At 38.6% G+C, this 23,546-nt stretch overlaps 1 protein-coding gene across 5 annotated transcripts in view; it reads right to left on the bottom strand.

Moving 5' to 3' along the window:
* Nucleotides 1-23,546, bottom strand: part of MYLK3 (myosin light chain kinase 3) — a 39,013-nt gene that overhangs the window by 8,609 nt on the left and 6,858 nt on the right. For 2 of the 5 annotated variants that reach the window (XR_016470924.1, XM_031615483.2), the window contains exons 1-7: nt 12,493-14,463; nt 9,095-9,185; nt 7,668-8,097; nt 4,323-4,894; nt 2,730-2,835; nt 1,245-1,338; nt 818-927 (exon numbers count right to left, since the gene is read on the bottom strand). Coding sequence is in view for 4 of the 5 variants with exons in the window: in XM_031615483.2 (XP_031471343.2) it covers nt 818-927; nt 1,245-1,338; nt 2,730-2,835; nt 4,323-4,894; nt 7,668-8,097; nt 9,095-9,185; nt 12,493-13,002 (1,913 nt within the window). In the remaining variant the exon portion in view is untranslated. Of the gene's footprint in view, nt 1-817; nt 928-1,244; nt 1,339-2,729; nt 2,836-4,322; nt 4,895-7,667; nt 8,098-9,094; nt 9,186-10,142; nt 10,707-12,492; nt 14,464-22,156; nt 22,704-23,010; nt 23,135-23,546 lie in introns of those variants that run through there. The other 3 variants (XM_090149973.1, XM_090149971.1, XM_090149972.1) reach the window with 3 other exon arrangements.

Genomic DNA, 23,546 nt, shown 5'->3' with positions numbered 1-23,546 from the left:
GGAGAATCAAAACCTAAGTTGAAAGCCACACAATTTGAAGACAAAATGGGGACCTGGAAAACCTATAGAATGTAACAAAGTATCTATTATTATCTTCCTGTTAGCTTAGGGAAATTAACTCTTCAATCTATACAATGTGTTCAACTTCTAAAACTGAAAGCCATATTACTTGAGCTGACAGCTGAAACCAATTTTGCACAAAAAATAGAACATTATGTCAGACACATAGATCTGACAAGGTTTTGCAGGGTAAAAATTACAATTATTTAAATGAAAGAGTAGAATATAGACATTTTAAAATGCCTCATTTTTATTTGCTATTTTGAGTCCTTTTTTCTTTCACATCGACAACAATTCATTTTGTAATGGAAACTCAGTTTGAAAAAAAACAAAAACCAACAGCCATACTTTAAGTAACCTCCCTTTTGTCATTTCCATACTCTGTATTCTCACATTTACTTCTTATCTGAGGTTTTATTTACCCCATATACTTGTATGTAGTTTGGTAGCTAGGGACAACGTTGACACCTCAATGTTAAACTCAAATGAAAAATGAACCATAGCAAAATTCTTTCATTAATAGTCTTGTAATTAGCTTCATATGCTTGAAGATAACCACCTTCCTTAGCATCTGCAATTTTGCTAAATATGTATTTTTTAACGTGAAGATATTGCCTTTAAAATGTGTAGCTTCCACTCTCATAGGCTGGAAAGCCACTCAAGTCTTTCTCATACCTCAGAATTATTGTTCTCCTTTTCTTTTAGTGACCAAAGCAAACCCCAAATTCCAACTGTTACTGAAATCATTTAAACTTACTATTCCATGATCAAAGTTATATTATTTTTGGCTTCAAAGGCATCATAAAGCTGGATCAAATTCACATGATTTAATTGGTTCATAATGTTAATTTCATTTTTTACTTCCTCCTGAAAAAAATAACAAATGAACAAAAATTGAGTGAATATACTCCTTAAACTCCAATATATTTGAATACAACAATTTTAAACCCTGTAGCAACTGTATGACAGGTTTCACGTGAACAAATGGCTTAATCACAAACACTGGAAATGATCAACAGTTATATGAAGCCCAAGCTACTACTTTAAAAGACAAGTTCTAGTATCTGGTACTATGCAATGAGTAGTTGACTCCTACAGGGAGGTTCAGCGACGTGGTGTTAAAATGAATGCAATTCACATGGTTTACAGCATGCACTCATTTAGGTTCACAGGAACATAGTTACCTTTTCTTTTGCTCCTTTCACTTTAATGATTTTGGCTGCCAAATTGAGACCAGTTGAGACTTCTGTGCACTTATGAACTTGCCCAAAACGCCCCCTGTTGATACCAAACGAAAGATAGGAAAATAACACAGCTTACTGCAGAAATTTTTCAAACTATTCTTATCACTGATTAAAAATAGCCCAGTACAAAGTGAACAGAATCAGGTGGCCAGCAGCATCAATCTCCTCTTTCTCTCAGCTTACGAAGGATTAGTTTTATCTTTCCAGCCAGTTGTTCAATGCTTACATTAAAATATTATGCCCCTTCGTATTACTACATTTCACTGTGGTATGATGACCTGATGATATTCTTTTTCAGTTCTGTAACTGTACCCATTTGCCGTCCTTCAGTCAGTGGGCATATTAACAAGGATATTTCTGTCTTGATCTCATAACTTTTAAAATGACTAACACCAGTAACCGTATCCACTCCACAAACCACATTTCTTACATGGTGTAAATTCTCCCCCATGTCACCCAGATACAATAATGCCCCTTGGGATGATTCCTAAACATCATTTTCTCTGCTATTGCATCATCAGGCCTATACTTAAGCTATATTCATATTTGGATTAGTCTGTAAATCAAACCTTCTTGTTAGATAAGTATACAAGAATACAAAGGCTGAAGCAGCTGTAGATTTTCCTCAAGTCAAGACTAAATGCAAAGTCAACATAATTATAATTTTTTTCCCCTTAGTTTTCTTTAACACAAAATTCAGTGTGAAATACAGATTTTGGAAGCTGTCTGACCCCTAACAGGCTCTGCTGACTTCAAATGCTCTGAATCTGACTGGAGATTATGAATTTTTCTCAAGACTCTAGCTGTAGCCAAGATTACGACAGCAAATGCAAATAGTGTCTAAGATCACAGTCAGGAGCCTGAAAATCAAACTGAGGCAGAAGCCAGTAACCTAAGGGACTTAGAGGTGCACCACAGACAGGTTCATAAAAGGGCAGCTATAGACTCCAGGAAGTCTGGAGGATAAAGAGATGAACAATCTGACACGCTATCTGCATACTCTCTCTTTGCTTCTCTATTGTAAGCCAAATTTACTCTCCTCTTGCTCTCTCAGAGGAAACCAACTTCTACAAAGCTTGAAGGACTAAGAATGGTAGAGAAAGTGATGTTATCAAAATAGAGGGAAAAGTATTCATAAGATACATGGAAAATAGTTACAGTAGATACATTTGAATCCCCTTTTGCTCCACACAGAACTGTAAATTAAAGAAATAAGCTGGTATTCATCACTCCCCATGCTTCTGGGAGAGAGGGCTGAGCATTTTGATCCACTAAGCAACTGCTCTGGCTGCAGCAGGGTTGCACATGCCTCACCTATACACATCTTGTTGCCATCTGAAGAAGATTGCTAGTTCCTGAGCTAACTGCACTTCTTCACAATTAGCAACCACCTGCAGTACAGCAGAAAGGGGCAGAGAGACTTACCCTCCAAGGACCTCATGACGACACACTGAGTAGCACGTTGTCACATCTGTTAGCTTGACACTCACCATGCGATGTTCAAAAGGAGCCGGGGGAGAAGGGCTGTCATCTAAAGAGGAGAAAACCTGGTCATTGAGATATTTCTCCCTCATCACTGCAGCTTCATCTTCCTCACACCAACATTCTCAGTCCACAGGGCATGCACATCACTTCATTTTGTTTGCTTGATATAATGAGAAGTCTCAATTGCCTTCTACTGGAATTCAGACAAGCACTGAAGTATCTACAAACATTCAACATGCAATTCTTCCCACTATTTTTAGAGGGAAATGCAGGTAAAATACCAGAAGCAATGGAACTTCTCATTTTTAAATGCAAATCAGTTGAGCATGCACAATCACTTTGCTTTTTCATTAAGAAAAAAAAACTTAAATCGGATTTAAAAAAAAGATAATTTCTAGATGGTAGTAAAGGAGATGTTGAAAATATTCAAAATCTCTCTGCTGCTTCAAGTACAGACTTCTACTGTTAGCAGCCTTCCAGAGATGATGGATAAAGGCCTATCACCAAGGATGGGATCCCACCTCCTAGCTCTCAACACTGTCTTCTTAACACAGCAATGCTGAAAGATCCCAGTGAGGTAGGTTAACATCTGACCTTATGCATTAACAAAAGAGGCCATTCAACAAAAATATCTGGAAGTTTCAAAAAAATTATGCTTGACGTTCTTTTCATTTTGATAAGCTACCTGGGAAAACCAGCATGAATACACAACGATATCAGCACAGATATCAGTTAATTCAGGAAGCTTCTACCAGCAACACCTTGTTTTACTAGCAACATTCTAGTAAGAGCTGTAAACTCTTAAATGATTAAGTTTAATCAGTTCCTGGGAGTTAAATAATTAAATTATTATATTCTTAATGTTAAAGTTCTTCTACGATAAAGCTTCTACAATCCGCTCGTGGTGTTGCTCAAAGTAGTTTTACAATTCAAGTCCAGAGATCTTGGTGAGCAATTTAACACGTATGCAAATTCATCTTCCTGCAACCACTGTTGAGAGCATCAGATGCAGATCAGGACATCTACCCATATATGTTCATTCTGGGAATTACACGTCCATTGCCCGAAAGAACATAGGTGTTCACACACTAATTGAAAAGACACCTATGGCCAATAGCACAAAGACCAAGCAAGATACTCGTCCTGCAATATTCTGCTGTTCTCTTTCTGTAGTTGCAGAAGCATACCTAGTTTACTTACTCTACCTTAAAGAATAAAGGCTATATCTGAAGGACTGTATTTTGTCAATATTACTTCTTTGGTAGAAATATACATTCCACTAAATTTTACTGAAAGGAAATTTTTACTGCAAAACACCTTTTAGAAGGTAAAGTACTATTGAAATAAACCATACCAATGTTAATTCTCTTGGTTTTGACCATTAAACTTCTCTGTGGTGTTTAGGTAAATACTCTTAAGTGTAAGACCCAGGTGGTGTAGCACGCACCACTCCAGCTATTAGTTTATATACAACACACATGGATAGCACAAACTCGGTGTAAAAGTTTCCAAAATTAAATACAAGCAGCTTACCAACGATCATCCCATCCTGTGTGGAAAGTTCTTTGCTAGCTTCCAATGACTTAGTGTTCTCCATTGCTGTTCCTGCACACTGATCCACATCACTCTCTCTTCCCACTGAAGAGGGGGGCTCAGATTCTCTCCTGTCAGAGTTGGTAACTGCTAAGGCATCTTTTACTTTTATTGTTCCTTGATGGATTTTGACGTGTATTCCCAGATCTTTCTTTGGCTCTGTTGCAGTGGTACTCTGTGAAACTATGGGCTTGCATTTTAATTCTGATTTGTCTTCAGCTTTTTTACTTGGCTTGGGCTTGTTCAATAGTGGCTTTTGTTTCCCTGTTTTTGGTGCAAGTTCATTTTGCTTCTTGTTCTCTCTCACTTCTTGATTTGATTCAGTGCTGATATTCTTCAGAGTCTGTTCAAGTTTGGATTTACCAGGCAGCTGTTTATATCTTTCCACTTCTGATGATAAAGAGGATGGGGATTTTGCTTTGAGGTTTTTATGTCTCTGATCATTTGAGTTCCCTTCTTTGCTCATCTCAATTTTTTCTTTCACTTCAGCTATGTGAACACCAATGGCTATCCTGCAGAGCAAGCAGTTGACAATTCACATAGATACCTAGACTTTCTTTCAAAACTTCACATGGAAAGAAAACTTAGAAACTTCTTAAAATGCAGATTTCTATAGTATTAAAGAAATGTAATTATACCAATCCTCTGAGGAAAAACAACGCTACGGAGAAAGCAATGAAAAACATGCAGATAAGTTTCCTGCATCCTTGACTGCCTCACCTGAGCAGAACATGTCTCACAAACTCTAAAGTACTTAACTCCACCATCAGAAAGCTCTTCCAACTTCTATCAGCTATTACAGTTGGACTAACAAGATCTCATTCCTATGGGTAGAGAGGTGGTAGAGATTGTCTTTGCCAGTTACAGGCTGAGTATCCAAACATCTGACTGCTCATACAGCTCTACAAATCTCAGTGTTCGCATTCATCCCAGTCCTCTCCAGCTGGCTGACTTGCATATTCAAACATGCTTGTGCCTTATGGGATAGCATTCTTTCCACAGCTTTCTGTTAGAAAAGTAACTTTCATAACTCTCCCACCCCATTAATATTATTCTCCCTAGTGTTCCAGCTACAAGAAAACTTGAAATATTTCCCTCATTTCCCAGAAGTTGATGCCTCTTTCAGAGGAGCTACCTCATTACAAAACATACAAAAGAAATGGTTTCCACTTTTCCATAACAGAAGTCTGAAGTTTCCCAGTTTTAGCACCTTTCACAGCTGCTGCCTTGTGCTATGGATTTAAACTGCACCAGGAGTAAGCTATTCAGAGCACTGACCGCTGCTCTGAGCAAACACTTCCACTGCTATCTAGACAAGCCTGAACTCAAGAGGACTCTTGGGCATGTCTCCAAACAGGAGAACACAATGTTCTTTTGACACTTCTGCATGGGCTTACAGACTTCATTAAAAGTAGCATGCATTTATTATACTCATGACTTCACACATAAGCATAATAGGGACCTTGTTCAGAAACATTGTCTTCTCCCAGGATTTACTCTAGGTTCTGCCTTCTGGTTTTCTGTTGGCTTCCCAACTCTCTACACCACACGCTTTGGCACCCACATACCCCCTCTGTCCAAACCATTCAACTGTTCCAAAAAGCTGCTCTCTGTATACAAGTTCACTCCTGCCATACTGTGTTTAATCAGCACCAAATGCCATAGGGATAACAGCAACTGTTCATCAGCTTCTTCACAAACACCTGAGCCAGCCTCAGTGCAGGAGCCTTCAAGGCAGCACAGACCCAGCTCCACTTATTGAAGCCTCATGAGCCAGAGGTAAAACACAGGGAGGTCTCCTGTTTCTTAATACCATTACAACAACAGATTTGGGGATATCAATGTCTATGAGCTGTACACAGTTTGTTCCTAAGTGTTGGAGAAGAGGCCACAATGGTGAAAAGTTCAAATCAAAACACACACGCACAGAAGTAGTGTCACATTCTTGTCTGGGCTTCAGACATTAATTTGTACTAGGGGTGCTCCAAAGGTAATGCCTCCCATTTTTATCATGTTGGTTTCATGATGCCAGAGGCAGATGTTGGTGGCACATCGTAGAGGATGAACCTTTCCACCAGTGTTCCCTTAGATTTTTTTTGCTGTGCAACATATGGCTGTAGAACAGCAGTAGAAGCATAAAAAGGCATCTGATATGGAAGTGCAGATGAAGCAAAGGTGTGTCACTGAATTCCTCCAAGTAGAAAAATGGCACCCACTGACATTCATTGATGCTTGCTGAATGTTTATGGAGAGCACACAGAGGGAGTCAGCACAGTAAGGCAACTGGTCAACTCTGCAGGTTCAGGGTTGTTTTTTGTTTTTAAAGGAGAACAGCATGCAGGCTATCATTAATCACTGGTAAAAACACATAGCTCACTGTGGTGACTATGTGGAAAATAACATTTTGAAGCTGCGAATTTGTTCAATCAAATAGTGTTATTGTGCTCCTTGTAGCTGTTGTAGTTTCCATGGAAATAAATAGGAGGCATTACTTTCAGAATTACCTACATAAACACTACTAATAGTGTAATGGGGGACACAGTAATGTAGATGTATACTTATGCACACGTGAATGCATATACCATTCATACCTACACATATGTATTTGTCACCCCCAAAAGAGAAGGCATGACACTTGAAATTTGTCACTGAAATGGCATCTGTTGAAGTTTGCTTGGTAGAGTTTTGTGTTTTTGGCTTTTAATATAATTACAATCAAATTGTGAATAAAGAATTCAAAAGGAAAAGGATTGTTAAAGACATGTTACAAAGTACTTACCTAAAGATGAGACTATTAGAATTAAGAAGATGAATAATCAGGTCATATCTTTAGGTAATCAAGGCATGAAATAAGAAAAGCCTTAAAGACCACTTAAGACGTAAAATGAAACAAATACTTCAGTTTTATCATAGACAAGTAAGTATTTCAAATTCCTTTCAGCCCCATGTTTACAGAAATAAAGAAGTTGGAAAAGAGAGGTTTAAAAAGGTCCATCTATTTGAGATGCAGAAGGGCAGTCACATTCCTCTAGTACACAGTAACCCATCACACCAAATCTCCCATATGTCCAGCCCTCTAACTTCAGACAAACACTACAAGAGGTTCTTCATACTTTGAGTTTTTTGCCTTAACTGTTTATAAGGTCCCACTGCACCTTTCCTATCACAGCCATTTTTCTCCTGGAGCACGTCTAAGCAAGAGCCGACTCCTTTGAATTATCTGTTTTCTTTTTTAACACGCAAATGGTTTCAGATCGTATAGAAAACTACCAGCAAAGTCATTACCTGGTTTGTGTCACTTCACACGCTGTGTCAGATAGAGCCTGGGACGTGGAGGGCACAGCTTCCTGCAATGCCATACTCTGTGACGGAGGTTTGTTTTCATTCTCTTTGAGTTTCTGATGAAAAAGCTGCTTGTGACACTCATTGGAGCATGGGGATTTGCCCATATTGTGAGCTTTAACAGGAACATCTTGGTTGCCTACATGATCTTGATTTATGAAGGGAAGACCATTACGTTGATTCAAAGCTTTGACATCAAAATCTTTTTGCTGATGACAACTCCATGCTTTTCCAGTATCTTCTACTGCTTTCTGCTGTGCTGTCCTCTCTTTAGCCTGGGGTCTGGAGTCAGCTTTGTGGGCAACAGCAATTGAAGCATTTACCTTCTTGCATCCTCTACTGTTTTCCTCCAATTTTTTCACAGTTTTAGCATCTGAATAAACACAACATTAATAAGCTATCCTTGGCAGAAACAGTGGCAAAAAAGAGGGAGTAAAGTAACACACCCATTCAAAATAACCTAAGCAGTTACCTACTTCTGAAAAAAGTAGCCACTGAAAGCCACTAAAAATCCTTACCCAGGCTTCAGTCAGTCATTGTTAATGCTCATGGCTTAATCAAAGTCTTACCTGCATTCCACAAAAGGGGAAGGTTCTCCAGCACTCTCAGGATAATTATTGTATCTATTACTAACAGGAATTTCTCATTTCTTTCAGTGTTCACTATACAGAGGCTACCAAGATTAGTTCATAAACCTGTGCAGCTTTCAACTCATAAGTGGGACCAGCTGTTTGCTAGATTTTTGTCACTTCCTAAATGAAACTAAAAAAGGGAGTGTCCATAATTTAAAGGACTCACTGATATTTTCTGAAGACAACAGGTCTGTTCAACTCACATTCACCCCACTGGAACTCCACAAGTATTAATAACGGACGCGATATGGTAACGTCCAGACAGCTAGATCCTAAAGAGGAATCTAGCACTGATGTGGCAATTAAACTTGTTTATTAAAAAAAACAAAAACATTTGCAATGTCATTATACCCCATTCCAAAGGAGGACTAAAGTGCTTGTTGAGTTGTATCAAGACAAAAATTTGGGGACTGTCTGCTAGGAGATACCTCAGAGGTATGGCAGTATCTCCAAACCAGTACTGCTCTCTTGTTTCAGATCACTGTAATACCAAAACAAGGAAATAGTGTAGCCAATCAAAGATGCTGCTTTTAATTTCATGAGCTTCAAGGTTTACTGGGGAGCTGATTTAGGAGACAGATAACAAAGAAGGGGAGAACATCTCTTTTTTCTCAATAATTCATTCATAGTAATTCCTCCATAATACATTTAGTGGAAAATAGCAGGCTATTCAGTTTCTAGTTGGTCTGCAGCACGCTCTAGAGTCAAAGACTGTAGCATGCCCAAAGCGATACATACCTTCAGAAGGCTTACTGCTTTCAGTTTGGGTTCCTCTGTTACTAAGCACATGCTTAGGTTTTGAACTGCTCTCTTCAAGCTTTCCCTTGGCCTGAAAAATGACAAAAATAACAGTTACACTCAAGGGTGTTTATTTCTCACTGGGTTTCTCTAATTTCATAGGCTGAGACCCTGTAAAACAGATATTAACACCTCTAAACTTCTAAACTTTTAGTTACTTCTGCTTCCCCCCCCCCCCACCACACTTTTTTGATCTCTTCCTGTTTTTGCAAAAAAAAAAAAAAAAAAAAAACAACAAAAAACAACCCACACACACTTCTAAAACAAGATAGCACAGAGTAATGTCCTCGGTCTCTGCTTTCCAAAACATTATTTGGAAGACATTTTGCCTCAAGTCACCCTTACTCATACTGATTAAAAACCATGCCATATGAAACACAAGAATTATGAGAAGATAAAATTAGTTTGTATTTCTGATACTTGCTGACTGATGGCTGAAAGATGATGTAGATATAATGATATATTTGCCTCAAGGCACCTAGAGATTCATGACTTGAGAGGTTACACAAAGAGCTCTTAGTTTTTATTGTAATGCTCATACACATGCAACATTATTAAATGTTACCTTTAGCATGGTTAAAAACAGACTTCTTTTTAAGCAAATTTCATCTTCCAATTTACATAGCACTGAGAATGGTTATTTTGTAACAGCATCACTATAACACTTCACAAAGCAATACATTTGTAATAAAATTAAATATTTGGCATAAAGCATTATACAAAAATAGGAAAAGGTATAATGTCTTGGATGGCCTAAATAAGCAGCCTCTTATCCTTGTTCATATAAACCAATAAGGAACATCTCTAATTTTTTCTACAGATAACCAATTAGAAGTCTGCTGCAAATCATCCCCTTTTACTTGCAGATAAAAACAGTCACTACATTTTTCATTCTACAACCTTATAAATCCCAGTACAGAGCATCTCTCTCCACCCTTTTCCCCCCCACCACAAAAACAAAAAACCCCAAAAAGTAAAATACTGTTACCATCTTTATCGCAGCTCTAAGCAAACCTGCAACAATGACCACAGGGAACATTTACTTGCAAAATCCTATGTGCAAAGAAAGCCTTGAATAAGGGACAGCTTAATTTTTTGCCCTAGTTTGTTTTGTTTGTTGTTGCTGTTTTGTTACATAAAAAAGAAGCCTGGAACTTATAAAGCTCCCTTCATAGCCTTTTATTAATTTGACTCCAACTTTGAACACTTCTTCCATAAGCATTCCTATGGCATTCCAGGAACGCTGTCATATCATCAGCAAACAGCTTCACCCAAAAATGAAAACACGACCTCCCCACTCCCACCTCCATTCTTAGTAACCTTGTGCAAAGCCAACTGTGATAAGCAGCGTGTTGTTACAAAACAGCAAAGGTTGGAAAATAGCAACAAGCAAGTAGCAAATTCTTAGTGTGCAACCCCAATGCAACTGTGAATCTTTTTGGACACGTTATAAAACAGACTGAAAAAAACTGGACCAAAGTTAGCACAGGGCTCACCACGAGCTAATGCATTTTTAAACTCACCCACGCTTTCCTCCACATTACTCCAGCTAAGTCACGTACATTTACTACCTAATTTAAAACTAGTTCAAATATCACACTACTCAGCAGCCTGTGATCAAAGCACAGACATATCTTAAGTTCTTACAACTAATCTCATGCTTCAATTTCAAAAACTTTCCAGTAACAAGAAAGAAGAACAGCTATGGTACTTCAGCAAAAGCAGAGTTAGCCCCGTAGCAGTTCACTTGCCCGATACACACTGTGAGTTCCTCACCCAAGGCAGTAGGTAAAGCCTGGGATGGAGACCTCCGCTCTACACCAGTTCATCAGGTCACCAAGAGCAGGTCAATTCACCTCTCATCCCATTCATATACCTTCAATGAATTTATGACCTCAGACCTTCTTTCTCACCAACATTGATGAGGCAGTACCCAGTAGCTAACTAACGACTGATCCTGACTGCACGCTACAAGCCCATGGGAAAGGTTCCTCCAGTGCTGCTCTAATTGCAGTTATCTATATCCCTTCTTACTGTTCACTTAGAAACTTGACAATTTGGCAATGAAATCTTTATATTCATTTTCTCCTGGCCACTACTATATTGTGCAGTCAGTTCAGTTCTACATGTAAGCCTCATCAAGGAGGGTGCCTGGCTCCAGGCCTTCCACAGGGATGGCAGGCAGTAACTTGTAACAATGCAGGTCATCATTTATTGGTATCAACACTAATGGAATCTCTTCATAAATCCTTCTGTCTCCATACAGTCCAGTTCACTTTTCATCTTCCGGCACTTAAAAAGGGATATCAGGAGAATTCTCAAAGACTGAGAAGGTATGCTAGCATCTAACGCTGCCCTGGTTTTATAATAGTTCAGGTGTATCATCTACCAATACACGTTACAGATTTGACAAAATAATATTTGGATCAAGGTAGAAATGCACACTGACATTTGTACTACATTGTTCTTACTGTAAAGACATCTCTACACAGGTGTGTAGGAAACTCTTGGAATGAACAAATATTTCAACTCATGGAGTTCTCCCTCACACTTTTTTGGGGGGACCAATAACAGAACACAAGTCATCATGAAGACTCAACTCCCAAAACTAAATCTAAATACTTAACTCTCAGAAATCAAGCTCAAACAGTTCCAAATACCAAACCAACTATATATCAATCTTACCTGTTCCTTCCTCACTGTTCTTGATAATTAGGAAATGCTTTGGAATCACTATCTATGAACTGACGGAAACTGTGCATGCAAAACCACAACAACTACTTGATTTGAGGAGTGAACAACGTCAATATAGTTCATGAAGTCACAGGTTTATCATAAAGATATAGCTAACTTCAGTATCTGAAAGCACACAGAGCTGCTCAGACATATAAACAAAAGTCAGCATAGATTTTCAAAACTTTTATTGTGTTCAGAGTTCATGATTGATCAAGAAAAATAGAAGCAGCTTCCTTCAGTAAACAATTCCCGGTACATTACTCCTACCTTACACTGGAACCTCATCTCTGTCACCAATGTGAATGACACTGCTGATCTTCAGGCACTCTTAGAAGCTGAATCTTTTACAGTAGCAATCTTTTTCATACCTGTTACAGAATTGCCTGGCACACTCTGAGGACTCTAGACATTTTAAGGCACATTTTAAGACTAGGTCTCTGCCACAAAATGCTTATAATTTAGAGGTCGTGGCAGTAACATGCAATAGCAATTCTTAAAGGAAAACCTGAATTATAAATGTTATGCAAAAAAAAAAAAAAATCAGCAGGAGAGACTTGCTACTTCACAAATAACTTTATCAAGAGCAGTAGTAGAAAACCAACCTCAACAGGGCTTTCCAGTAGACTCTCCTTCTTCCAGGGCACAATGCCTTTGAGAATAAAATCCACTACTTTAGAATTTTTTAATACTTCTCCCACTAATGTAATCACTTCATCCAGTGTATTAATCCTTCCCTCTATCTTTGCCAGTCTCTCCTTGTGCTTCGAGGCATCAAGCTGAGCAACTTTCATCAATTTCAACACTTCTGAGCATATGCTGTCCATATCGGTCTGGTGAGGACTGTCTGATAGCTTTAGGCCTTTTCCCATTTGATCTGTCTCATCGAGGTCTTCTCTGGATACCGTTAGCTTGTTAATGCCCTTTTCTATATCCTCAATAGCTTTAACTCGTTGCAGTTTGCCTGTCAGGTCTTCTTGGAAATGCAACAGTTTGTCCATCTTCTCATTCAATAGATTCAGTTTTTTATCCATTATACTTAAATTGTTCACTTTTATAGGCTGTAACTTGGTCAAGGCATTTCCCTCTGCTGTGTCCAAGCTACCCGCAGACATTCTGTCCAGACAGCAGGATGTCAGATAGATTAGGCTGGCTTTTCATTAATCATAAATTAGAAAACGAGGGCCTGAAAGTTAATCTTCTTTAGCTATGCCTACACCAGACAATCTCACTTATTGGAGTTGCTAGAGCATATCATTAGATAGCTATTGCACAAATGATTTACTTGTGCGTTATCTATTTCTTACTGCATGCTCTCAGTGTTGGAGGTAATTTGGCACCAGGCTGTATTTTCTTGGGCCTCCTTGACGTCACAAGACCATTTAAAATTCTTTCTCAAGTGGCTGCCGATAGGCAAGCATCTTAGCAATTGCCAATGCCTAAGCAGATCTCTGTACAGAGAAGGACTGTTTTCATGACCAGTTTTAGTTCTGTGATATAGAAAAGAATTTGCTGGAGCATTTCTTCTCATTAAATACAACAAATACTGAAGTAAGTGTGGTGGTCTTGTGCTAAGGGTTGGAAGAGTTCTGCTTTCCAGCACAGACATAGGACGCCCAGCAGAGACACAAGCTGTGCTTGTTAGGTTGGCTGGCACTTGAATTTAAAAATAGAGTACAATGACAAGGATCTGAAATACGTATCTAGCACCAGCATGTCTTTGTCAACTGAAACTTCTAAAATTATATCTTTCTCCCAGGCTGTGAAAGTGAACCAAGCAAAAAATCTTCACGAGGACACACAGCAAGTCCAATAAAATTACTAAATTAGATATTTTATGGACTTATTACAGACTTCCTTCACTTCTAAATTACGTTAGTGTGTCTACAACATTCCCTAGAGAATAGAAAAGTAGTCATTCCATACTTGTGCAATCCCCATACTTTCAAATGCCTTGCAATACAGAGCAACTCTGTCTCCAATCCCTTTCATTTTTCAGAATAAGCATACGGGAAGAAATCATAATCTTTTAAGTGAATTTGCTGTATGAGATGAGACATCATAGAAATTAGAGTCCTTTCTCTACACACTACAGAGTCAGTAGTAACAATATTAAAATTACCCTTTCATGAAAGTATTTAGTTCTTGCCACTTCTGTAAGAAAATACTCCTGGCTAGCATTCTCTGACACACACACAGAGAAGATACAGCCAAAGCTGACTCCTATTCAGATGCAGCTGTTCAACGTACAGGTAGGTACATAGCAGGATGTAAGGAGTGTTGAATAAGCACCTGCAAAATTATGGGTGGGGTGATGGACAAAGAAAAAGGAAACATCAGTTGGTCCATAGTGAGAAATCTAAAGTCGCTTTGTGACTGATGCTTAACTTTTTCCTTTGTTCTCCCAACTTTTTAATGGCTGTTAAACACAAAGAAAAACTGTTCTAAATGGATCTGATTGTGTTCTCTTAGGGATGTGTAATGCTGCTATTGGATGATAACAGCAGGGTGGCAAAGTCTTCAGCTACAACAAATGAGAGTGAGCCCAAATGCAGCAGCCATGGATACAGACATGAAGGAAAGGAGCTGCTTACCTTTTGAAGGCCTCAGGTAGGCAAAGATCTCCAGCAAAACACCCTCACCTCCACTGCCAATCCTTAAATGAGGTCTGGGAAGTGGAGCACCCTGGCTTCACCCCCTTCCAATCACTCAGGTACATTGCATGCACCTGACCTCCTCTGGGTTGGCCCTGCCTTCCCACCAGGTGCTCAATCACTGCTTCAGGCCATGACTTAGCATTTCCACTACAGGATGACAATATGCTTAAATACAGGCAAGAATCTTTCATTCTTTTTGCTGTGAATTACAACAGAAGGTAATTTTTGTTCAGAACATTTAATGTCCAGCATTCACATCTTACTGGAGCAGCTCAAAGAGAGCACATTGTTTCACTGACAGACTCAAGTCTTTTAATGCTAACTCACACACTGCAGATCACGATGTACCCATCCTTATACCACACACAGAAGAAGTGTCTTTACTCTAAGAAAGGCACTAACCTACGAAATTCACCCCTTCTTAAGAACCTATTGCATATAATGACATTTTTACTCAGACACTACTACAGAAATTGTTTCATGTCCTACGCTTTCCAAATTACATCTGAAGAATGTGAAATGTTCTATGAGTAATAACTAACAGCAATTAACACAGGAACACTGCATAGCAGAGCTCTGCTCAGACACCCCATGTCAGGCACTGGCTAAGCAATCTGCTGAGCCACATCACAGTCTGAATGTAAACTCGGAATAAAGCTTCTTATAATTTTTTCTCCCATTATTAGGAAAGAAGCAAACAAGTGAACAAAAGATGGCAGCTACCTTCATTCCATCAAGAGCTGAACTGAACTTCTGGGATACCTTTAAAATATTTCAGGATATCTTTAAAACATCCCCAGGCTATCAAGTATCTCTGGAGTGCATGAAGAAAGGAACACAAATTCTGGAGAATGAGAACTACAAGTGACCTTCAACTGATGATGCCAAAGAATCTTCTATTCTCAAGAGGGAAATGAGAGTTTATTCCACTTTGGCTTCAGTCCCACACACACTCCCAGTTGTCAAAGACAGATGTCAGGAGTCAAGAGAAACATTTGCATTGAACATAACAAATGGTTTAAGAACCTACAATACAGCAGTTCAGCTATGATCCCTCTTTGGTAGCTCTGACCCAAAGGAATGAAAAAAAAAAAACCAAAACATTTGCAATAGGAACAAAGACGAAGTGAACGGGGGGGAAAAAAAAAAAATCTACAGCACGTACTAAAGTAATACCGAGGCTTATATCCCAAACAAGAAATGTCATAGAGGTTAAAACCAGCTGCTCAAACAGATCATCTCATTAGATTTTGCATTGCTTCCAGTAACATGGTATAAGTGGAGATGACTAAAAATATGCAGGTAAACGAAAAAAAAAATAATAATAAATTAAAAAGCCTAAACAAAGCCAAAGCTTTATAGAGACTTTGGGACTTGAAGAGAAGTTTGTAAAGGTTGCAATTCAGAGTTCTAAGAAGATGAAGAACCAAATGTGGTAAACGTTTGGTAAACAACCCTATAAAAAAAGCAAAAGACAGCGAATTCAAAATTTGGCTACAGCTACTGAATATTACTCAGGAAAAAAAATACTAATAAATATCCTTTACATTTTCAGTGGCCATCAGGCAACTTTTTCAAGTTATGCTGAAAACCTACTTAACCCATATCTAGTTGCTGCTGCTCATGGACACACACTGAATTCTCCCGAGGAAATGAAGAGTTAGCTGAACTTTATGACACATAAACTTCTGCAAAATTAAGATGTACACCAGTGAGTAACTTCCCACAAACAGTTCATTTCCTTGACACATGAAAAGCAGTAGATCACAGCCACAGAGCAATGGTTCGGTAAGATTCCAATTCTCGTGACAAATGACAAGTACTGAAACAGGCTTCAACTTAATATAAAGGAATAACTTCCAAGGTCAAAATATGCCATACAGTTTGGATAAGCCTGTCTAGTGAAATAGTTTGGTTTCCTGATGTGATCAGACAAAAGATCTCCATCTGTCATGTTTGGTGACGTACTAAGAACTGGACCACAATGCCTTTAAAAGGCCAAGAACCTGACATTTAACGTATTATACATGTCAGCTGTTGGTTGAAATCCACTTGCACAGTACAAGTGTCTATAAAGCACTAGCAGTCTCCCCATCTGACCCTAGAATGACACATTTAAATACTGCCTAGCGGGCAAAAGTTCAACTTTACTATAGTATCACCTCAACTTAGTATGAACATTCATTATATAAACTTTCTTTTTCCTTTTTATGCATGTTTAGTGACAGAGAACTGTTAACACAGTAAGTCATAACGCCCATAAGCAGTGGCACAGCTAAGGACACGTTAATGATCTTGAGATCATGTAGAGTATCTTAATGCATCCCCGTCAAACAGCTGACAGCAGATAGCTGAACAGATAAAATTATGACATTTAATTTACATCAAAGTAACAGGATTTCTAGATAACAGTGTTTATCACTCACCCACATGGCTTAACAAGACCCCTTGCATTCTTCCTTCAGGTTACTTTCCTCTCATGAGGCCAAGAGAGCACCTGTTGCCTGTTCGCATTTATTCAACTGACCCTGAGTCGTGACCTCTTTTACCATCGAGTCTGATGCCCACAGAAACTGCATTAAGAAGCTGTCTCACTGCTTTTAATTTTCATTCTTTTCTTTCTTATCCAAAAAGTTACTAAAACAATTTACCAGCCTGGACCAGAAGGCTGCCACGGGTAAAGTTTCCCATCCCTCCACAACCTCCAGCAAAGAGCTCTCTGGAAACTGAACAGAAAAGTCCTGCTGCTGATTCTGCTTTCTCTGAATTTCAGTGATTTTACATCAAATGCTGTCAGTTCCCAGTAAAGCCTGAGGCCATCTGCTACTAAACTGCTTTGCCTCTCATTTTCAAGATGCTTTCTCATCTACACTAGGAGCTCAGCAGAGAACTTTAAGACATCTTTTAAACTGACCGGAAGCTGTTGTATCTATGGCAATTTGTTCAGGTACAAGTAATTTAAAGTCAGCCGGAATCCACTGCAACACATAAGAGTAAGTCTTGGTCGCACAGTAAGGCAAATAAGAATAAAAACAGCAAAAGGAAATCCTTGCCACTGATGTGATGAGATGAGGCCTTTCAGATCTGTTGTACAAAAAACGGTTATTTCTAGACAGTCAATTTTTCAGAGGATGACCATGCATAACCCAGAATTTACTCCAAAGCACAGTAAAATCACAAATATTCTAGCTGACTTGGAATAGCACTGACTTCCAGTCACATCCCTCAAAGTCTCTGCTTTACAAGTAGCCTGCTTGTGTTAGAAAAGATGGAAATCACCAAATGGCACTGCCTTGTTATCTTCTGTTTCCTTCCTACTTTGGAAATTTCTTTTTTTTAGATTCAAATTTGAAAGATTATGAGAAGAATGCATACAACTGCACTAGCTAGCTAACTTGCAATAATTTCCAAGAATATCGCAAGTGCTGACCGCTGCAAGAATGTATCTGATTTTTTTTAATTTTGCTTCTACACTCACTTTTCCAAAGTTAAAATGCAGTAATACTGATTCCTGATTCCACAGCTACTCTTCAGCCCTTCATGGTTATTGAATGAAGCATGATCACCTTGAGCACATTCACATTGGACTTGCTGGTTTAAGTGTTGGAAAAGCAAAGCACACAAGCACATCATACATCAAACTGCACTGGAATGAAATGAATCATGTGTTCGTGAGCAGCCACATCAGAGGCAACTTCACCTACAACAGTCTCCATCTGCCCACAAACCATTTGGCTGGACTTGAACTGCAACACACACTTTTGGAAAATTCTCCCAAAAGTTAGTGCAGTTGTTTCACATCTTGTGCAATCTCAAGTCTCAGTTACTGAATTCTTTCTTTCCATATTTCCATCCAACAGTTATCACTGCAGTACAGCAAACATCATGTACTGTGCTCAGCGCTCCTTACTGTTGTGGTTTAACTCAGCAGATGGCTCAGCAACGCACAGTCATTCGCTCATTCCCATCCTTTTTCCAAAATAAACAAAGAAATAAAAATAAAAAGAACAGAAGAACAACGAAGTAGAACTCATGGATTGAGACAAAAACATTTACTAAGATATAGAGAAGGATAATAGTTATGACTATATATACAAATGCACACACATCTATACAACAAGTGATGCACAAGCAATTGCTCAGCAGCCCCTGACTGATGCTCAGCCCCTGACTGATGCCCTCGAACAGACAGAGAGTCATGAACTCCCACTTCCTTCAAAACTCCTTCACATGGATATCATATGATATCATATCCCTACAGCCAGTTTAAATCAATTTTCCTAATTCTGTTCCCCTCCCAGCTCCTTGGGCCCTTTCCTGAGAATGGCCTCAGCTTTGTACAACACTGCTCAGCAGCCATTATACACATCAGTGTGCTGTCAAAACTGTTTTCCTCCCAGAACCAAAACATAGCATCATACCACACACTCTGAAGAAAATAATTTCATCCCAGCTGAAAATAAGACACTTAGTAATAATGTTTTTTTAATGTTGTTTTTGGTGAAAATCTAAACCAGAAACCTAGCAGAGGAATTTACTCATTTATTAAAAAGAGCACTTATTGACACTGCCAGTCTCCAATAATAACCAGAATACCACGGTAAGGAAATTTAAGATCGACTAAATAGTCATCTCTCCTATAATGAAGCCTGTTATGTGCTATATTCACCTGCTGATTCAGATCTCTCTGACATTTTGGTTTGACGTCATTCAAACACAGGAATAACTACATCAGTTCAGGCTTAGCCTCAAGACAAGCTCTGCTTCAAAAAAGTAGTCAGAGTAAGGGAACTCGAGCACAAAAGCTGGTGGTTTTACAAACTCTTCCCAGTGAATCAAATACCCACAAGCCACTCATATTCCTTTAGGTAAAAGTTTACATGTCCAGCTAAAAACAGTAAACACAGAATGCAGCATTTGTAACAGATGTGCAAAATATCTTCAAGAGGCAACTTTGTCTTCAGACGTGTCAGAATACACTTTTCACCATCTATCCTAACAAAAAGTTGGATTCATCTCAGAAGCCAAATCCTTTGTCTTACTGCTTAAGCATAAGCTACAGGAAATATCTTCCACCGTAAATCTGAGCAATAACACAAGTTTTCAAGCCATCTCTAAATACTACTATCACAGTTTTCAGAGTTAACTATCATTACAAATCCTTCTGTAACCAGGACCAACCGAGTCAGCCACTTCAGTGCAAGCGAGCAGATCATCAAGTCTAAGCCAGAAAGAGACAACAAACAAACAAACAACAGGTTCCATGTTGCAACTAGTAAAATCAAAACAATATATACATGCACTAGCTCCTGCCGGAACAGATTCAGACCCAACCTACAAGCTGCTACTCCATGCAGCAGAAGAGAGATCTCACTACGCTTAATAGCGAGTTTCTGGATTAAAGCAGATCTTACCAATTTTAGTAAAAGCTGCATGCATGGTCCAAGACACTATTTGATCTTATGTGCTTTTCTGCTGGTCGTATTCTTCAAAAGCATCTTTCCTTTCATACTGTTTTGTAAAAGTGAATGATTAGCTTTGTGAACATAAAGAAAAATTTTCCAATTGATAATCATAATGAGTTTGGTATGATGGTCTGAGATAATCCAATGCAAGACAACCAAGATCAAGTGACTTCTGACTCTCAGCTCATTGAGGACAAGGAAAACCAATTATAAAATCAAACTAAATCTAAGACAGTTTCTAGCTCTAGACCTTCCCTTTTTCAGAAGGGAATTATCATTATCACCAGTTTTAAAGAAAGGGGAACTGAACCATTGAATATGAAAGTGTTACTCAGTCACCCAACAGAAGAATTACAGAGAAATGAGATATTCTGAACCTCAGCACAACCTTCGTGTTACTGAGAAACACTAATCCTGGGCTGCAGAGCCAAGCCACAGAACAACACGTAAACAGATAACTGCAGTATTGATCATTTTTTCCTGAAACGTGACTAGTCCAAAAAAATCCCTGGATAAGCTGTTTTGATGGTTCTAAAGCCAATTCCTATAATTCTTCCTGGAATACGTTTTATTTTCATTTCCACAGGAACAAGCAAAAATTAATTGTCCGGAAGTTTGTCTTGATTCTACAAATTGTTCAAAACAAGGGCAATTAAAAGAAATTCACAAGCACATATTTCAGGTTAAGACTCGTCTTTAGTAAGAAGCTCAATACCAGCAATTTTAATACGACATTATCTTTCAATATGAAGAACAGCTGATTAGTGCATTCAATTAAAACATCTTTTTTTCCTTTTCTGCTGCCATAAATAGACAATAAATGAATAAATCTTTTCATACGATGTACATCTAGCCTTCTGAGCTACCCTATTTACTCATGTAATAAATTCTTATGTAATAAATTCAAACAATATGATAAAAATCACATTGAAGTGTTGGCCATATTAGATTCACAACGTAAAATTACATTGAAAGAATGGAATAAAATTCAATCTGTTGAAATTCGAAGAAAATCTGTCCATTTCTCCAACTGTACCAGAACTTATTTAGTTCAGCCAGTCTAATGACTCGTTATGGAATGAAGATGATTACAAATAAGCTCTTTATAAAGTCCATTAAACCCATTATCAAGTAAGACCTATGACACAATCCCTTCTTCAAAAGAATGGCCTCTTCAAAAAGCAAACAAACAAAACCCACAAACTGTTACAATGCTTGTTGTGCATGACAGTGTAGCTTCTTAAAAAAAAAAAAAGCAAACATTAACTGAACATTGTTATCACAGAATCACATGGCATTCTTTTTAAGTTTGCTTATGTTCATGTTTCTGCTTCTGTCTGGATGGTAAAGGCTCAAAATTTTTAAGCAGTAGAATAACATGCAAATGGAAGGAAATACAAGCATTGTTTTCCCCAGACTCCCTGCATCTCTAGCAACTGAAACCTAACTCTACAGATAGCATTCAACACTGTTGTTTGATGGATAGCTTAAAGTGGTGGAAAAGTAGATTACTATTCTCTGTTCCATAAGTACTGTCTCTATATCTGTCTCTTTTTGCAGCGTTAGTAGACTGTCAATAAGCAGTATTTTTTTGGAGCCAGACTCACTTCACTTCCTCAGACCCTCAGCACAGTAGTGTGCCAATATCAAAACTTTTACATCCTACCACAGAACACACATTTGTGGTGTCGAGCACACAGCACTCCAGTTGACTGCACTGCTTCTACTATCAGCTTAAATGGCCTGATGCAGAACTTGGGCTCTAATGATATCACCCTGTGTAAGCCTGTACAATAGATTAATTGTCTTATAATTCTCAGATTATGATTACTAAAGCAAAAAGTTGCAACAACTGACCTCCATATAATCTGAATGTCAGTCTGGCATCCTATAATACAAACACATCATTGGATTAAAAGTTTTAATGTGTCAAGGCACTCCCAGAAATGTATTTCTTTAGAAACGCAAAGCCTGCACTACTCATTCCAGAAGCACTTCCTCAACATCAGCAGGTGCTTTGCAAGCAAGAAGACTGCACAAAGTGGCTAAGAATGTCTAACACACAGCATTTTACAGAAGGCAGAGTAGCCAATACTGTCAAATCCAGTCACTTTCTACTTTCAAACTAGGGGTGCAACAAAACTTACCGTAAACCTCTTGATGTGATCAGAAACACAAAATCCTCCCATGCTTAAACGAAGAGATCTGTGCAGAGAGGTTTCTTGATATAAAGTTCCCATTTTGTTTTGATTGTACGGTGGTCACCCAAGTAGCCTAAAGCCTTCTAGGCTGTACAGCCTCACTGGATCATGCCAGAATTCTGCTTGTGTGATATACTAGGCATTTCATCTTATCTAGCACTACACCAGGCATTTCAATCATTTCACTTCCTTATCAGCAGTACTACATTTTATCCGCATCTCAGCAGCTCACTTCCTGAACTACTGATAACAGCTACTGTAAGGCACAGAAGCCACGTAAGAGAAGATGATAACTGAATCTCCAGAAGTCACTGAAGAGTCCCTTTCTTGCATTTATCTGTTCCTTAACTTATTTCTGCCCTACTTAACTTTGCATTAGTTCTAACTTACAGACAGCATGTTTGCATCAACTAAGAAGTGACAGGACTGTTGTTTTTCTGGCTGCTTTGTTCAGTGACGCTGATTACCGTCAGATGATATTTGTTTTGAAAACATGACTATACCAAATCATTTCTTCCATTTCAAATTTCTTAAGCTATAAGGGAAAAGCATTGGGAGCAAAAAAGAATAAACTAGAAAGGATAAAATAATACTCATCCTCTATCAGAATTCATATCAGGCATGAGTAGACCATGACCTCTGCACAGACGGAAAAGCTGCTTAGAGAGCAATATCTGGACTTAGCATGGACCCCGTCTTCATTGATTAAATCAAAATAAAATTGTATTTTACTGCAGAATGAGTGCACATCAACTCTCCTCTAAAATAAATAGGTAGGCAACAGGGATAAGACACAGTACCTTTATCATTACGAACTAAGAGATGTCAGGTCCAGAAGTGTGGGTACAGAACCAGCTACTCCTCTCACAGCAAAACCAAGAGCTTCATTTCCACCTGGAGTTGTACAGCAAGATGACCAACGTGCTGTTAAAAACAAAACAAAACTAATGTAATTACAGACCAAATTAGGAAATAAAGATGAACGAGTCATGGGGGCAAAAGCCAGGGATAAGATTGCTGCACTTGCTGTGCTGGAAACTTTTTTTTTTTTTTTTAACTGCCTGGCAAGGAATGTTTTTCAGGCCATTCAACAAACAAGTGAAAAGGCCAGGGGTTGCCTGGGGTGCGGGATGATTTGACTGCAGCCCACAGAGGTGAGGTAGTTCTACCAAAAGGTTAGTAGTCTAACATCCTGCTATGAGACAGGCAGCCTGAGGCTGCCTGAGACACTGGCCTTAAAGCTCCAGAAATTTAAGGCTGGTCTCCACTGCACAGTCCCGCATAAATTCATACTTGAGCTCTGTGCCCTGCTCTCTCTACCTGTAAAATTCAGTTA

This window comes from Phasianus colchicus, chromosome 13 (assembly GCF_987193195.1).
Source record: "Phasianus colchicus chromosome 13, bPhaCol1.hap1.1, whole genome shotgun sequence".
Classification (NCBI taxonomy): Eukaryota; Metazoa; Chordata; class Aves; order Galliformes; family Phasianidae; genus Phasianus; species Phasianus colchicus.
Note: the sequence above shows the minus strand (reverse complement) of the source record. Positions and strands in the feature narration are given on the sequence as shown.